Below are 18976 nucleotides of genomic sequence, written 5' to 3'. Positions count from 1 at the left end.
GAAAACATGATTAAACATACAAGTCAATTTTATTTTGTACAAACCCTTTTAGAAAATGATTCAAAAACTCTATTATTCACAAAGAAAACGATTTTAATTACAATGTTCGCTTAATCCGCCTTTGGAACGGATTAAGGTTTTAAAACGTGATGTTTTGGAACCAATTTAGAAATATTAACAAAAATAACTACATTTATTTACATTAGGAACCTCTAAAAATTCATTAGTGTAAATGATTAAATTGAAAACTCTCTTTTTGTGATTTATTTTCCCCTCTTACTTAATGGACTCTTTACCTATTATGATTATAATAATAAACCCATTTAAACCAAGATTCACACTCAAATAAAGCCCATTTGAAACCCGGGCCCATGGATGGGCCAAAAGAATAAAGAAAACAATTTAAGCATATATATATACATTTAAATCAAAAAGAGAATATGAGAATGAAAGTTAATAAAAAATGAACTATATAATACATGTATGAAAATACTAGATATAATACATTTATACTTTAAAAATGTGAAAATAGTAAATAAATCTCATAAATAAGAAAATAATCTTTTATCCAAAATAGTTTCATATAATAATCAATAACATAACTCATATACCCCAAAACTACATATATACATAATTAATATAGTTTTAAATATAAAAAATAACATATACCAATATCTACTAATTATTTCCCAAAATGCCCAAGTAAATAACCTTTAAAATAGGATCTAATATAACTCAAATGAATAAAAAAGAACATATATATACATATACTTATGTTTAAAAATTAAATAAAGAATGATATACAAACATCCTAAATAATTATATACACTAAATATCTAAAATAGTTTGAAAAACATATATTACATAACTATACGTATATATATTAAGGATTAAAAGCTTAAAAGTTAAGAAAAAGGGACTGAAATGGTATTTTTTACGTTTTGACAGGTTTACCGACGGAAAATCCGTCGGTAAACAGCAATTAGTGACAGAAATGGCAAATTACAGCAGCACTCCAATTATTTCCAGATTTATTCAAAAGCTTTAAATTAAATCTAATTCAACCGCTTTGGATTTCCGAACTACCAAAAATGGATCATAGTCAATAACGGAAGTTCCTAAAACGATGTTTTTTATTTTAAAACATTATTTGGAAATTTCTTTTAGATCCAGAAAGCTTATAATCTCAACGTTTTTCGATACCCGAACTACCTTTTTATCGGATCATGGTTCGTATTGGGATATCAAAACGAGGTTTTTTATTTTAAAACAAAACCGAATTTTATTCAACACGAAACGAAAATTAAATAAATACGCTAATTAAATAAAACGTGACAAGATAAATGAATAACTAAATAAATAAAAACTATAGCATAAAAATAAATAGAAGGAGAAGATAAATAAAATAAAATAAAAGAGTCTAGTCCTCGGATAATACCTTAAATTCGGTATCTGACAGTCGAAGCCGATTGATTCCACGAGTCGCCTTCTTCCGTTTTTTATATTTTTTAGTAAAAATTTAACTTTAGGAAATTCGGAATTTTTGAGAAAAAAAATATTTTTCTCAAAAAAAATTCACTTTCTCTCTCTAAAAATGTTTAGAGTGAGAAAGGCTCCAAAATTCCCTCTCCCTTTCATTGGGATCCGTGCCCCTTTTTATAGGGAAACGGGTCCCGGATCAATGGGCGACGCCCGAGTAAAATCGGGCGTCACCCAAAGCCGTTGGGCGGCCACCCAAGGCTTGTTGGGCGGCCGCCCAAGGCTTGTTGGGCGGCCGCCCAACACTATGTTGGGCTACCGCCCAACATTGTTGGGCGATCGCCCAACAATTGTTGGGCGGTCGCCCAACCGCGTTGGGCGAGCGCGCCCAACTGCCGTTGGGCGTCCGCCCGACGCGGTTGGGCGCTCGCGCCCGCCTACTGTTGGGCTTCCGCCCGACGCGGTCGGGCACTCGCTCAACGGCCGCCGGGGCGTGTCTTACGTCGTTGGGCGTGCACGCCCCGCGGCTGTCGAGCTCGCGCTCCGTGTCGTCGGGCGTTCATGCGTCCTGACTGTCGAACGCGTGTTCCGCGCTGCCGGGCGCACACGCCTCGTGGCTGACGAGCGCGCGTCCCGTGCCGCCAAGCTCGTGTCTTGCTCGGACACCGAGCGCGAACCATTCATGGTTGGATGCGTGCGTCCGACAGACGTCGAGCACGCGCTTCGCGTCGTCGAGCGGGCGTCCGACTGTCGTCGAACGCGCGCCAGCCGCCACTAAGCACTCGCACCGTGCCTTTAAGCATTCGCGAGCTATCCGATCGACAACAGCGACTGACCGTAACTTATTTATTTTATTTATTTATTATTATTTTTTTTTTCTTTTTGAAACTTTCAGAATCAATCGCTTCCACCGTCTTGTTTCCAGGTTTTCGTCACAGGTCCTCCGACTCGGTGTCTACAACACTACCTCCCTCGGAAATAAAATAAAAGTTCCGTTATTTGTCTTTAAAATAAAACGACGGAACACAAAGGATCGGTTTTAGTAAGAAATTTTAGTCTTAATTTTGAAGTTCTAGAATTTATGCAAAGCCTAGGTTTATACTAAACAAAATCATTGAGTCCTAACCCACATGTCATCTCCATAATGAAATTGAAAAAGGCAATAAAAACGGGATGTTCGAAAGTTTAGCGAAGACTCGATAGTACACAATTTAAACCCGAAATTTTGTGAGGTAATTTTGAGCCTAAAAGAGTTCGTACGAGAACTCTAATTCTTTCACAATTTTTCGAGAGCTTTGACTTCACTCGACTCATAGAGTTTGCATCTAATACCGGGTTAAGTACACCTATTTTGGTTAAAATGGAAATAGATGATAAAACGAGCCCACTTAGTTTAATTATTTTTTTAATTTATTTTTCTCGTTTTTATCAACCTCTAGGAAACCCCCTTGAGCCTACTAACCGACTTTTCTTGTTAATACCTTTTAACAATTAACCCTCTTTTTCCTCTTGTTTAAATACCAACAAAATCAATTCGCACCCGAAATAAGTCAAGGCCTTAATAAGTGAGCACCATAAGTTCTCGAGATCGTTTTTGTGCTGCTCTCAAAACAAAAAGAAAAAGAAAAGACAATAAAGAATAAAAAGGCATTCTCAAGCTCCACCCGAGCAATTTTGAGTATATTTTACAAACTTAGCAAGGCCAAAATAAAATACGGTGCAATCATCAAAATGGTATTTAAACTCGAGTTTTCAAAAATTGACCACTAAAAAGCCACCCACATTACAATCCCCCTCCGGGTTCATTTTTAATGTTGCCTTAGCCATAACATAGGAGAAAAAACCCGGATAAAAATGCAAACTCAAAGTGATCTCGAGTAAGTGCAAAGAAGAGTGCTAAAACACCGACCCACCAAAGTTTGAGCGTAAGAGTGAAATCCCTTGGTGAGGTACTATCGGGTTCTCAAAAGATAATCGGCCCCCGTTAATATTGCCTATTAAATTTGATCATGGAGGTTTCAAACAAGTTTTGGTCACTCGATTGTTTGCGTAGGTACTTACCGAAAACTTTGCATAAAACTTTAACTTTGAAATCACGCACTTGGTAAAACCAACCAACGGTTTGTTTCTTAATAATCTCAATCCCTTGTCTTTCGATTTCTTTTACTTGAGGACAAGTAAAAATTTAAAGTCCGAGGAGGTTTGATAGGGGTATTTTACCCCTATCTTTTAGTGTGATTTACGGTTCAATTTTAGAAGAAATAAATAAGTTTAATTACAAAAACAGAGTGTTTTAATAAAATAACGAAATAAAAATAAATTCCGCACTTTCGGTTAATTTTCCTTGTTTTTGATTAATTTAGGAAATAAAACCTCTAGCTAACTCAGCTCTCGAGAATTGTATTTCAGGTACGAACAAGGAGTGAAAATCCACCACAATACGCGGGGCGTCTCATTCCTTACGCGGGGCGTGAAACATCAAGTCAGAAATAATTGCCCTATCCACAGACACCACGTGGGATCTACTCAGCATACGCGAGGCGTGTACCACCATACGCGAGGCGTGGAACATGTGTCAGAAATAATTTGCCTAATCCTAAAAGTCAGACTGCACGGTCTCCCTGAGTCAACTATCCATACGTGGGACGTACCACCTTACACGCGGGGCGTGTAAGGAAGTTCTTCAATACAAAAAGCTCAGAGACTCATTTACGCGGGGTGTGCTTCAGCTACGCACGGCATAAAAGACCTAATTCAAGCAATAAAAACTCAGAAACTCAAACACGCGAGGCGCATCACAGTCTACGCGAGGCGTGTTTGAGACAACAAGATCTGGAATTGGTCCACATGCAGGAGATTTCTGATGGAATGGGCAAACACGCGGGGCGTTCCACACCCTACGCGAGGCGTATTATGGGAATTCTGCACAAAATCATGCTCCTCCATGCTTGCACCTTGTGGAATTACAATTTTACCCCTAGCTTGATGTGTATAAATAAGAGTGACTAGCACTCACACCTTACACACCTTGTAACATATACCTTCTTGAGATTAAATTCTTGTCATTTGTAGTTTTAGATTTTGTTTTTAGGCTTTATATAGCCAAACTCTTTCACCTTGAGAGCTTGTTCGTTGATTCCGGCATTCCATCAAAGTTCCGCTCCATCTCCGTGCACCAAGCTCGAAAGCTCCACCATCCAAGTCCTAAGAGACGGCTTTGAGTCCGGTTAGCTAGTTCCGAGGGTGGATTCTTCCCTTTACACTTGCTAATTAGCTTGGACTCATCCTATGTACTAGGCTTGGTTGTAATTCATATTTGCATTCTCCATATTTATAATTTATGATTCATAATCTTCTTTTCTATATATGTGTTGATGTTTGTTACTTGTTTTGATATTCATAATTGATTATTGTGTAGGAGAACGCGATTTCCGACGCCATTCGGGCTATCTTTAGGGATTCATATAGGTGTTGCCTTACCGGAAGTGACAAACCGGAAACCGTAGGAATTGACAAGCCACGGAACTTACGGGCCCTAATTTCTGATCCCGAGCATTAGACACGCCTTGACTAGGAACCACGTAGTCTAAGTACTTCACGGGTCGGTCACACTACACGTAGTCGTCATTGCAAGAACAAACCATCAACCGTATAAACACTAGAAGTCATTATTTGTCATATTTATATCTTATCGCATCCACATCATTTCATAAAGTTTCATTATATAAATTCGCCTCACCCGTAGTTAGGAGTAGTTTGTAGTTGGTCCCCATATCAACCTCAAAGTATTCGCCGCTTAAATAACGTATAAAACCGAGTCGTTTAATACTTGCAGTTATAAATCCCGTGGATTCGATACCCGGTCTTAACCGGATTATTACTTGATACGACGGGGTACACTTGCCCCTAAGTAGTGACGTCTAGTAAAGATAGAGCATTTAGAAAGATCACATCCATAGTCGTAACGCACTTATCATACATATTTGGTCGTAGAAAACACTACACTAGACGGCACGCCATCAAGTTTTTGGTTCCAGACCAGACAGTTTCTTCTTCTGGACAGGTACTCTAGGAGAGACAATGAAGGCATTTTCATCATTATCAGTCTCAGATTCACTATCATCCTCTACATCAGCATATCCTCCTTCATATGTACCCAATCCCTCATGTCCCTCCTTTTCCATGCCTTCATCCTCTTGCCCCTCTTGCCCCTTTTCCACCTCTTTCCCCTTTGCAACCTCTTGCCCCTTTTCCTCCTCTTTCCCCTTCTCCTCCTCTTGCCCCTTTTCCTCCTTTTGCCCCTTTTCCAAATCGGTAAACACTTGTTCATAATTACACGGCAGACCATCCACATGGTTTACTAGATGTTGATACCATGAGCTTTCTTTCTCCTTGTCTTCAGCTGTAACTTGCATGGCATTTGGTTTTATACCCGACTAAAAATAAACAAGTCAATCAGATGTATAGCATAATAGTGACACATATAGGCACAATGATTGGTCAACTTACTTCAAAAATGGCTAGAACTTTGGGCAATTTAGTGATACCGATCTTTTTCCATCGTATCCATCGTGGGATGCGAGTGCCTTTCTTGTCATACCATGCGTGGGTGGCATCCTATACTTTGAACAGCCAAGCCTGCAACAAAGTTCCAATTCAGTCTTTTTATGCCTATTACCAACATTTCTAGTATATAGAATATACACACATCATACTTGAAATACGTGTGCAAAACCATATAGGTTGTATAAGACACGGTTAGTCCTGAAACGATCCCTATGAGCACACAACTGATCAATTCGGTCTTTTCCACCAATTATCCCATTAACAAGAGACATGTAGGTCACATCCCAGGCCAAAACACCCCACGGGAACTCGTTAAACAATGTTGGAAATTCAGCAAGTTCCAAAACCCAAGGAAGAGCTTGTTTGTTGGCAGTGTTATCCAACACATAGCCAATGATAAAGTACAACATGGCAAATGAAACTGCATCCTGATCAGATTCATTCTTCCAAACAGTTTGCAGCATAATTGTGTCCACGTCTTTAAAGGTTAGTGTAGGGATGCCTGGAAAAAACTTATTCCTAAATCTATATGGCTTATTTATCGCACTAAACCTTTCGGTAAATGCTTCCATATCTCCAAACTGTAACCCACTTAGGAGTCCAAACTCCCAATCCCCAAATCTTAACTCAACACCTCTAACTTTGAAGCAAAGCTCCCTGGGTTTGAGGTCTTCACATATGATCTCCCTTGTTAAAAGGGTATGACAGAGGACTCCTACAAATACTGTATTGGTCATATCCAAATACTGTCCGAAGCAACTCTTCCTAAATAGATCTACTTGGTTTGGTGTTAACACCTCCTTTATATGTTTTGCTGCGTCTAGGTTACACCTAACTGTGATGACGCTTTCCGTTCCAAATGCTTTTTTGTATTTATATTCAGATTTCTTCTTTGCTTTCTTCTTCGAAGGAGAGCCATGCTCATCTCTCTTCCTTTTGTCTACATGATCATGCTGAAATTTATTGTAGACATATCACCAGGGAACATACAATTAAGCTAATTATAACGTTGAGCTAGAATGAGCTAACGTATGTTAAAATAAGAGAGTTATCGACAATTAGGTCGTCGATATGAATGTTCTATCGACATTAGATCGTCGATATGAATGTTCTATCGACAATTAGCTCGACGATATGAATGTTCTATCGGCAATATATCATCGATATGTATGTTCTATTGGCCATTAGGCTGTCTATATCTATGTATTCTCTACAATTAGGTTGCCGATAGAACATACATATCGACGCATTTCAACCAAACCGAATGACTTCCTAACACCAGACGAACCCAGATAAACCCTAACACTAGAAGAAGTAAACGAAACGAAACGAGATATTCCTTCTCAAACACAACAAATGTACATACAATACAAGAGAGAATCGCAAATGTAAAGTCAAGTTATTTACCCTCTTTTTCGTCCTTCCTTCTGAATTCGATTCGTTGTCTGAGCTTCGTGTTCTCGCCATGTCCACTCGAAGTAACAGAGATTCGCCGGATGAAATGTACAGAATCGAACAATGAATCGCCGGAAAGTTAGAGAGAGGAATAGCGGGGTGTTAGGTTAGAGAGATGGAAGTTCGAATGTTAAAGAGCGGGGAGCGGAGTGTTAGAGATGAGGGCAAGGTTGGAATTTTGTTAATGAAATGTGTTAGTTTTGGTGAGTTTTTCAAAATGAGTTAGAAAAGAAAACTAGCACCTTAAAAGGTGCTAGTTTTGTAATTGTCCCTTATATGTAGTATAGATTCCTCTAAAAGGACACATTGAATTTGGTCATCCATTTAACTGCCTAGATATATGTATACCTATAGTTTGTGTGATCGGTTGCCTTTTCAAAATAGGAAACATATTACATGCAAGACTTTAGAGCCTTATACTAGTCCTACCGTATAATGCATTGACTTGGTTTATTTAAGATTATTATCATTTAAGTTATAACAGAAAGTTTTGTCTAACTTCATCTTGTACGAACACTTTGTGTAATGATGATAATCTATGGACCTTTTGTCTTTATGATGTGATAAAAGACTGAAACCTTGTAATACTAAATCACAACTATGTTAAATCAAACAGGATTATTAATTGGAATATCCTAAAACAAATTGACTTTATGACACATTCCCTAACACCGGCGATGCGCCAAATGCGTGTGCTACACGTGCTAGATGGTGCTATATTGTTGGATCACCGAATCTACGTGTCGCACAAAAGACTAACCACTGCTCGACATATGGTGCGTGTGTCAAGCCTTGCCTGACAAGTCTTTCGCGAAGGCGACATGTGAGGTCCACGAGTCGCTTTGCCAGTGTTTTCCGACTATACTTTTTATGGTGTAGGATTTTGGGGTGTTTCAGTCACGTTGGTGAGTTCCATTTTTCAAAATGACCTGCAGAAATGTGTGTTTGTGTATCACGTACCCTCTACTGAGACTGAAAATGTTTTTCAAACGGTAACATAAATCCTAAATCACAAAATTACTTTTTATTTCGCGATTTCAATCCTGTTTTTTATGTATAAACAATACAAAAAACGTTTTTATGAATAACTAATTAACTATAATATATATACTATACTCAAGTAAAGAACATGGTTTTGATCTAAAATATGGATCCTTCAACCGAGAGAACACGGGTTATGTAGCTGCCAATAAAGAAATTACTTTATATAATTTGAATATCAATATTTCCTATAGCGTAGATCCCATTGAGTTGTTGCAGCGAAATGTCGAATTGTGATCTCATATTAACGGTCACACATCTTTTACATTAAGGACTAATACTAATCATAATCAAACACGATAAACTTTAATCCATTGTAATTGCAACTCTGAGTTAAAATAGTATTCTATATTTTAAATAGTTATAATTCCTATTTATCTTAATAATTTAATTAGATAAACTCGATCCATATTTATCAACCCGATCTAATTTAGTCGCGAAAATATAATTCCTACAATAATTATAAGGTAGAGGCCATGCAAAACAACACGAGTATCAAACAAAGTATATTACCAAAAAAAAAATCAAACAAATTATATTAAATAAAGGGTTAAGGTGTAAAAATACTCCTAATGTTTACGTTTAAAATGATGCAATTTTACCCTTAACTTGGTAGCCAAGAGCAATTTTACCCCAACGTTGATAATTTGAGTCAATTTCAGACACTATTAGAAAACACATATATTTTGTTTCTTATTTGGCACCAATTACATATCAGTTATTTCTAAAAAAAAGTTTTCATGTTTTTTATAATTTAATAATAGAATTGGAGATTAATATTTATAAATTCGATGAATTTTTTGATTTTTTTTATCCAATTCGTACAAAAGATAATATATTTATATATATATTTTTTTTACATCTCAACATATGTTTATGATTTCTTACTCCTAAATGACACACGTATGAAATTTAGATGACAAGATTAATGACCAAGAAAACAGTTTGATGAATTATTTCTTAAATTGACCCAAATTATCAACGTTATGGGTAAAATTGCATCATTTTAAATGTTAAAGATAAAATTGCTCTTGACTCAAAATGTTAGGGGTATTTTTGCACCTTAACCCTTAAATAAATTAATTATACTATCATATAAAAATTGATATTTTTATTTTTAGTAATAATATAATTAAATTTTTCATCAAAAAAAAAAAAAACCACTAAATTAAATTCATATTGAGTTTTATACCTTGTCCTAGTAAAGTTCATTTATGTACATAATAAATTATTTGGTATCTTATCTCTGTCTTTAGATAGATACTGTCGTTCTTTTCCCTTTGAAGCTTAGATTCTGGTGACACTTTTTTGAGAGATCTTGCTCTGATTCATGGCGGCAACCCAATCACAATTTACAGATCGAATCACTGGTACATCGACAACCTCATCTATCTATCTATCTATTTATATGCGTAAATCATATGTTCTTCAACACTCCACCGAGTGACTTTTTTTTTTTTTTTGATCTTGATCAATTTCTGTTTTCACCGTTGTTTGTTGATTCTCTGGATTCGGTTTAATTCCTAATTCTGAAAGTCAATTCGTCAGACCGGCGGATTTTTCTGTTTTATTTAAGGCACTGGTTTTGTAGTTGGATGAATAATTGAGTAGATTGGAGATTTTGATCTGCACTGATGATTCTTTATTCGGAGATCTAATGTGTTAATTTTTTGAGCGAATTCAGACGAAGTGCAATTGCATCTCTGCACTCCATCTGATGATTAGAAGTTAATATCGAATTAGATTTTCCACAGACTCTCAAGGCACTGGTTCTATAGTTGGATGAATAATTGAGTAGATTAAAGATTTTGATCTGCACTGATGATTCTTTATTCGGAGATCTAATGTGTTAATTTTTTGAGCGAATTCAGACAAACTGCAATTGCATCTCTGCACTCCATTTGATATTGTTTCATGCTACTTGTTTTGCATTCAGCATCTGATGATTAGAAGTTAATATTGAATTAGATTTTCAAGAGACTCTCAAATTCTAAGCATATCATTAATTGTGTTAGAAGATCCGTGTGGCTACAACCTGGGAATGTGCAAACATTCTAAATCATATGTTCTTCAACACTCCACCCAGTGACTTTTTTTTGATCTTGATCAATTTCTATTTTTTCACCGTTGTTGATTCTCTGGATTCGGTTTTATTCCTAATTCTGAAAGTCAATTCGTCAGACCGGCGGATTTTTCTGTTTTGTTTAAGGCACTGGTTTTGTAGTTGGATGAATAATTGAGTAGATTGGAGATTTTGATCTGCACTGATGATTCTTTATTAGGAGATCTAATGTGTTAATTTTTTGAGCGAATTCAGACGAAGTGCAATTGCATCTCTGCACTCCATCTGATGATTAGAAGTTAATATTGTATTAGATTTTCCAGAGACTCTCAAATTCTAAGCATATCATTAATTGTGTTAGAAGATCTGTCTGGCTACTCTGGGAATGTGCAATCCCTGATATAAGCATATCTGAATTGATTGGCAAGATTTACATTCAAATAAATCCCGGGTTTTTCGTTTTGTTTAAGGCACTGGTTCTATAGTTGGATGGATAATTGAGTAGATTAAAGATTTTGATCTGCACTGATGATTCTTTATTCGGAGATCTAATGTGTTAATTTTTTGAACGAATTCAGACAAAGTGCAATTGCATCTCTCCACTCCATTTGATATTGTTTCATGCTACTTGTTTTGCATTCAGCATCTGATGATTAGAAGTTAATATTGAATTAGATTTTCCACAGACTCTCGAACATTCTAAGCACATCATCAACTGTGTTAGAAGATCTGTGTGGCTATTCTCGGGTTTTTCTTTTTGTTTAAGGCACTGGTTCTATAGTTTGATGAATAATTGAGTAGATTGAAGATTTTGATCTGCACTGATGATTCTTTATTCGGAGATCTAATGTGTTAATTTTTTGAGCGAATTCAGACAAAGTGCAATTGAATCTCTGCACTCCGTTTGATATTGTTTCATGCTACTTGTTTTGCACATTCAGCATCTGATGATTAGAAGTTAATATTGAATTAGATTTTCCAGAGACTCTCAAATTCTAGGCATATCATTAATTGTGTTAGAAGATCCGTGTGGCTACAACCTGGGAATGTGCAAACATTCTAAATCATATGTTCTTCAACACTCCACCGAGTGACTTTTTTTTTTTGATCTTGATCAATTTCTATTTTTTCACCGTTGTTGATTCTCTGGACTCGGTTTTATTCCTAATTCTGTCGTTGGACAGGCGGATTTTTCTTTTTGTTTAAGGCACTGGTTTTGTAGTTGGATGAACAATCGAGTAGATTGGAGATTTTGATCTGCACTGATGATTCTTTATGCGGAGATCTAATGTGTTCAATTTTTGAGGGAATTCGGAAAAAGTGCAATTGCATCAAGGCTCTGTTGGCTGTTCTGTACACTCCATTTGATATTGTTTTATGCTACTTGTTTTGTACATTCAGCATCTGATGATTAGAAGTTAATATTGAATTAGATTTTCCACAGACTGTCAAACATTCTAAACATATCATCAATTGTGTTAGAAGATCCATGTGGCTACAACCTGGGAATGTGCAATCCCTGATATAAGCATATCTGAATTGATTGGCAAGATATACATTTAAATAAACGTTTTTTGGGGAAGTTATGTTGTGAGCAAAATGGGGGTGGCCTGATTATTTCTTTGTGTTTTGTTTTCCATTTCGTGATGGTTTTTACATCCCATCTTTGAGAATTTAAACCAAATCATTGTCGATTTGGTTGTATATTCAGTGAACTTGTTACCAAAATTGCTCTTTGCTGACAAAGTAACGCTAGTGCTTATGAACATTGAATTGTAACTTACAATCTATTCTTGTTAATAGAAAGAGGAGTATCATAGACTGAGGCCAGGAAAAAAGAAGAGAAAAAAAAGAAAACTTTGCTATACTTTATTCGGTGAAGTAGAAACCTGCTTAGGCCCTAAGGCGTTTTCTTCCTTGCTAATTGGTCCATGAGTACCTGGTTGCTGACTGGAATCTATAAATCATTTATACATATTTGTTGATTGAAATTTCAGAGTGGGTGTCTTGAGAGATGGATCTCAAATTTGTGATCTTTAATGTGTCATATATAGATTTTGTTTGCTAATTTTATGGGAGTTTTATGTGATCATTCAAAAGAATTTGTTCTTGGTTTTACATAGTACGAAGAACAATTGGTAGACTTGACTGCTTTTCACTTTGAAATATTCATGTTCTTCTATTTGTCATGTATGCATAGGTGTGCATGTGTGGATTTGTGCTCACGTACTCATAGCTGCAAGTTTTGCTATCCACACTTTAGCTTTGGTTGGTCAATAATTTCTACTGACTGTGTTTCTAAGACTCTACTAAGTCTCTGAGCATACTGATCATGGATGCAGAAGAAAAACCAGTTGAATCAGATATCCTGAAGGATCGGGTAGTTATATATACACTTCAATCTCAATTACTTATTGTTTGCTTCTGTATGTATCAATTCAAGGCACGTTAAACTAACCCTTTTTATTCTTTTATCTTCAGCCTCTTTCTGCAAAAAATGAAACGTCAATCTCTCCGAATCCCTCTCAGGATGTTGCCACTTTTGGTCATCGAAGGGAAAGCACTGGACAATTGGGGTCTTTTGGTTCACCTGGAGATCGTGCTGTCTACCCTCCTAATATTTATGCTCCTCAGGCACAGGCCTTTTACTACAGAGGTTACTTTTACGTGTGTACTATTTTGGAAGTTTTGATTTGGGAAGTTCATCTCTAAGAATTGATATTCCATTGACTGAACGAATGTTAATGTTCCTAAATTGTAATTGAGCTGCAACATTCTGGTCCTGGTGTTAGTGTCATAAACCTAATCATTGCAACTGTTTCTCATTTGTGTTACCTATCAGGTTATGAGAATGCCATTGCTGAATGGGATGAATATCCTCCATATGTGAATGCTGAAGGATTGGAAATTGGATCACCTGTAATTTCCCTTTCCCCTTGCGTCCTACATTTGTTGCAAATATTACACCTGCTAGAAATGCTAACTTTAAGTTTAATAGGGTCTCTACAATGACAATGGTTCTATTGTGTTCCATGGTGGATATGGATATGGTCCGCAAATGCCATATGGGCCATATTCTCCGGTCACCACACCTATGCCCTCTGTAGGTGGAGATGCTCATTTATATTCACCGCAGCAATATCCATTTTCTGGCCCACCTTATTTTCAACAGTTGGGTCATCCTAGTTCTCCATATATCACTTCTCCATCACCACAACCAGAGATGAATTCCTTAGCAAGTATTGAACAAGGTGACAACATGCTTTTTGGTCCAAGACCTAGTTTTCCTCCTCCGATGGGATCCTTCGGTGGGGGCAACTTCCCTGGGAATCTCGGTACACATGGCTTTCATGACTTGCAACAGGGTTTCGATGGATCCAGATCTAGTGGACTTTGGTCAGATTGGCCAAAGCCCTCTGATAGACATAGGCCTCTGACTCCCTTATCACCTGCAGTATCTCCACAACCAATTGGTCCTTATGGGTCATATGGACAGAACGTTGGCATGGTTTGTTCTTGCATTTATATTTTATTGCTGAATGTTTTTTGGAAATCTCATGCTTGTGCCTTCTTTTTTCCTCACTGAAAAGTTCTAGTGTTCATTGTTCATCTTGTTTCCAAAGTGGATCAAAATTTTCCTAAGATGTCGTAGATATGTATGCAGTACAGTTTCATCTCAATTTATAGAAGAGAAAACTCATCCATTACTAACATTTATTCATTGCCATATTGGTACTGTTGGTATTCAGCTCATGTGGATAGTTGAACTATTCTTAGGGGTTGCGATTCTGATTTATGTTGTCTTTGTTCTGTCTACTACTCCCTCCATTCTCAAATAAGTGTCGTTTTAGAATTTTCACACAAATTAAGAAACATAATTAATATGCACTTAAATTAATAAATTAACATTGATTAACTAAATAAAAATTCTCTCTCCTATAGTGATTGGAGAGGAAACTTTGAAAACCTAAAAAACACATGAATCAAGACAAAATTTAAATGCTTAGACCAAAAAACTATACTAAATTTTATTGAAAAACGAAAACGACACTTAAAAAAACATAAAAACAATTATCTAAAACGACACTTATTTGAGAATGGAGGGAGTATTTGTTAAAGAGGAGGAAAATATTCATGTAGTATCACCCCACGACAGTAGATTGCACTAGATTGACTCCTCTGAATTTCAGTCTATTTTACATGCTTTTTAAGATGCGAAAATTGACACTATGGTGTCATTGACTAGGAGTCGGATTATAAAGGTTTGACCAGATTTGAAGTATGATATCCAAGGTGTATTTACTTCTGCTGAAAACATGTTAATAATTATTGATCTCGACTCTTGATCGATATGATAAAATTGATGTGATCCTTATTTCTTATCAGTTTATTTTCAGCAAAATTAGCAACTTCTGCCTATTGTATATGCTGTCTGAATGTCTGTGGCATCGTTATTATATAGTGGGAGGTTATGAGCTTTAGGATCATCTTCGTGCTTTGAATACAGTGTAACGACGCAGTGGTTTTAGCTGATGGTGATTTTTTTTTTTTTAATAGGGCCCTCAACAACAAAGATCATTTTATGGTATGGGATCTGGTTCAAACTCCTACGCTAGAGGCTATACGCACAATGATTTTAATCAAGGACCTAAATTTGGCAGTGCATCCATTTCTAGTTTTGGAACAAACAGTCGGAGTTGGGTTTCTCTTGAAAGCAGCAGAAGGCGAGGGAGGGCAAGCATTTCACTTTGTGGCTGTAATGGTAGTGTTGACATCCTCAGTGAACAAAATCGGGGACCTAGAGCCTCAAAGCCAAAAAGTCAAAGCCCAGTTGAACTTACCTCTGTTGATAATAGCAAATTTAGCAAATCCATCACCAAGATCTGTGACGAGTCATACAACCAATTAGATTTTGTCACTGAGTACAAGGATGCTAAGTTCTTTATTATAAAATCATACAGTGAAGATAATGTTCATAAGAGCATCAAATACGGTGTATGGGCCAGCACGCCAAATGGGAACAGAAAATTAGATGCAGCCTATCGGGAGGCCAAGGAGAAGCAGGAACCCTGGCCAGTCTTTCTCTTATTTTCGGTAAATGTCTAATAGAGAATCAATGCACTTTCTCACAGTCACAGATTAGTATCAGTGAACCAAATACACAAACACACCCATAAAACCCTTTTGAAAAAAACACATAGGAAACCGGAAAGGAATCTCACTGGTCTATACTAGATAGATGGAATATAGAACTAATGGATAATAAATAGTGGCGGATCTAGAGGGGAAGGAGGGGGGAAGCCGCCCCCCTTGCCATCCTGCCTCTGTGGTTCCAACACTGTTAAAAAGTCATTTCCCCCCCCCCCCCCCTTTTCGGGTGTTTTGTTAGCCTACAAACTTGCTTCAAGTGATATATTAGTCACTTGAATTTGTTTAAATTGACATATTGACCCTCTAAACTTAGCTTATAGTAATCTATTGTCCCCTAAACTTGCTTAAAATGATATAGTTTTTAATTTTTCCAAATTTTCTCCTGTTATTCCATGTGGATTTAGCCGATTAATCATGTCACTTTAAGCAAGCCCGAGGGTTAACGAGACTCTCTATAAGATGTTACTACATGTGCCTCTTTACGAGATTCATGCATATCTCATTTATCGTGGTTATATGCAGGTGAATGCTAGCGCTCAGTTCTGTGGAGTGGCTGAAATGGTTGGACCCGTTGATTTCGACAAGAGTGTAGATTACTGGCAGCAAGACAAGTGGAGTGGGCAGTTCCCTGTGAAGTGGCATATTATTAAAGATGTGCCAAACAGTCAGTTTCGCCACATTGTACTGGAGAATAACGACAACAAGCCCGTGACTAATAGTCGAGACACGCAGGAGGTAGGTATTTGTTTTCAAATTATTTGAGCGACCAAAACTAGGTATTTTTGCTGCTTGAGGGATGACCTAGGCTCAAAAAATCGGTTCTCAGTATGAAGCTAAACATAGAACAAAATATTTGAATGAAAATACTCAATCGAGCTAGCCTTGAACACTAGGAAACACTACAAAATGCAGAAAAGGAACTGAGTTGAATGTGATCAGAATGACATCATTTCCGAAACCATACCCCAACTCTTCATCATGCAAGAGCCAAACAGGAATTCAATATTGTTCTCACATCCGTTAAGATAGATATTGTAGTTCAATAGAATCAAATCGGGTTAGATGAAGTTAGCTTATAAATCATGATAATGAACTGCTAATTGAAGGTAATCTAGGAAGCATTGTAGGAGGTTAATGTACGAGTGTCAGATACTCCAGGCACCGACACTCTGGGGACACGCACCCCCGCACTCCAAAATAAGTGTCCCCTCTTTTTCTTTTCTTTTTTAATGGGAACACTTCTAGGACACTTCGGGAACACTTCTGGGATACTTTGGGGACAGGGATCTTAAGTTAATTAAGTATAACATAAGGGTATTTTTTAATAATTTTACAAAGAAGAGGGGTCAATATATACAAAAATAAAATAAAACCCTAAAAAAAAAAAGAAATCAAAATCTAATAAAAAGAATGTATCAGCTGCCTTTTTTTTGGTAGTTTAATAGTTTGAAGTATTATAAATGTTTCTTTTTGATGAATTAATAACTTATTCTGGATGTTAGTTATGGTTTATAATGACTAAATGGATATGATATATATATAAATTTGGCGTGTTCCCCACCATACCCGTGTCTCAGATTTTTTAAAAATGCTGTTTGACACACCTGCACCGCACCCGTACGAGTACCCGTGTCAGTGCTTCCTAGAAGATAATAGACGATGCCTACTAAAACTACTCCCATGCTCCTGAGCAGGTTTCTTCCTACTAAAACTACTCCCATGCTCCTGAGCAGGTTTCTTCAGCTTGCTAAAGCTTTTCTCTACTTCCCTGTAAAGTATTCGTCTGATTTGATTTTGTTTTTGAACATTTTTGACTTTCAGGACAGTCATAGAGCCATACAAAATGGTTCCATTATTCTGTTATTTTCCGTTTCTGCTCGTTTATGCTGAAATATAAACTATGTGAGAAACTGCAGGTGAAATTGGAGCAAGGGATTGAGATGCTAAGTATTTTTAAGAACTACGAAACAGATATGTCAATCCTGGATGATTTTGATTTTTACGAGGATAGACAGAAAGCAATGCAAGAACGCAAGGCCAGACAACAAGCGAGCCTGATAAGTGCAGCAGGTGGTGCAGTTGAAAATGAGCACCGGAACACAGTTGCTGCAGTACACGGGGATTTCATAAAGCAGATGTCGAAGAGTTTCGCTCAAGTGGTTCGCTTGGACGAGACCAATAAAGAAGCCCCTGTTACTGATAGGGGCAACTCCATGACAGACAGCTCAGCTAGAGTTCAAGTGGAACCCGGGATCACTGGTGTCTCGTCTGCTACGACGAGTTAGGAAGTGAGTAGTCAGCGTTATTATTAGCCTACCGGTGATGGTATCCGAAAGCTAGATCACGATTGTCTGACAAGGGATTACGGGTTATATTAGTAATGTCCGAATGCCTGCCTAGCCTAGTGAGTGTCGGCGCATTTTACGTGTTGTTTGGAGCTTCTGTTTGGTTTCTGGGTGAGTGAGAAGTAGTAGTAATAGGGCTGTTGAAAGTGTTTCAGGCAGTAATAATTATAATAACAACAATAATAATATAATACAACCATTTTATTTGCCTTCACAAATATGAATTAAATCAACTATATAATCTTTCTTATCTCCTAGGGATAATTTAAAAAATAAGCCGCGTTTCGCTTGTTTGCAGATGGGTGTCTACGATTTCTTTTGTTGCAAAAAGATGATTAAGATTTTTCGCTGTTAGCAAAACTAAGGATTTTTATAGGGTGGTGTTATATTCAGCTCCAAATTCCCACCCCCAGCCCCGTGAAAGGACGAAAATGTTCTTTCATGGTTTTGGGTGGAAAAAGGCTATTTTTTTTGCCTTTCCGTCACGCGGGCGTGTGGCTATCATGCAGGCGTGATAGCCACATGCCCGACTACATGGTGAGGCGTGATAGCCACACGTCCGATCGCACGGTGGGGCGTGATAGCCACACGCCCGCGTGTCGGGAAGGGAAAAAAACTAAATTAATTTTTTTTTTAAATTGAATTTTGCCCACACGGGCGTGAGACCATCACGCCCTCACATAGGTGAGGGCGTAAGACTATCACGCCCCACCACAGCCCCACCACAGGAGACGGCGTATGAATATCACGACGTCTCCTGTGGTGGGGCGTGAGGCTATCACGCCTCCACCTATGGTGCGGCGTGATATTCATACACCGCACTAGAGGCGGAGGCGTGATAGCCTCACGCCCCACCTCACGAATCCGAATCCCCCAA

At 37.4% G+C, this 18976-nt stretch overlaps 1 protein-coding gene across 2 annotated transcripts; it reads left to right on the top strand.

The window, feature by feature from the left end:
* Window positions 1-9760: 9760 nt before the first annotated feature.
* Window positions 9761-18332, top strand: LOC136220151 (YTH domain-containing protein ECT4). 2 transcript variants are annotated; one of them, XM_066007876.1, is made up of 8 exons: window positions 9761-9911; window positions 12804-12983; window positions 13085-13259; window positions 13446-13522; window positions 13602-14111; window positions 15161-15697; window positions 16277-16489; window positions 17671-18332. In XM_066007876.1, exons 2-8 carry the CDS (start codon window positions 12936-12938, stop codon window positions 18037-18039), a joined length of 1929 nt encoding a protein of 642 aa, XP_065863948.1. In that variant the 5' UTR covers window positions 9761-9911; window positions 12804-12935; the 3' UTR covers window positions 18040-18332. The 2 variants fall into 2 exon arrangements, with proteins under 2 accessions (XP_065863948.1, XP_065863942.1); XM_066007870.1 differs by having other exon boundaries at window positions 9769-9911; window positions 12946-12983.
* Window positions 18333-18976: the final 644 nt, after the last annotated feature.

Source organism: Euphorbia lathyris, chromosome 1, assembly GCF_963576675.1.
Source record: "Euphorbia lathyris chromosome 1, ddEupLath1.1, whole genome shotgun sequence".
In the NCBI taxonomy this organism is placed as follows: Eukaryota; Viridiplantae; Streptophyta; class Magnoliopsida; order Malpighiales; family Euphorbiaceae; genus Euphorbia; species Euphorbia lathyris.
Note: the sequence above shows the minus strand (reverse complement) of the source record. Positions and strands in the feature narration are given on the sequence as shown.

Coding starts and splice junctions, on each gene's coding strand:
- LOC136220151 (XM_066007870.1), top strand. CDS start 9,872: ATGGCGGCAACCCAATCACAATTTACAGATCGAATCACTG. Junction 12,984..13,084: donor CAGATATCCTGAAGGATCGG/GTAGTTATATAT, acceptor TTTTATCTTCAG/CCTCTTTCTGCAAAAAATGA. Junction 15,698..16,276: donor CAGTCTTTCTCTTATTTTCG/GTAAATGTCTAA, acceptor GGTTATATGCAG/GTGAATGCTAGCGCTCAGTT.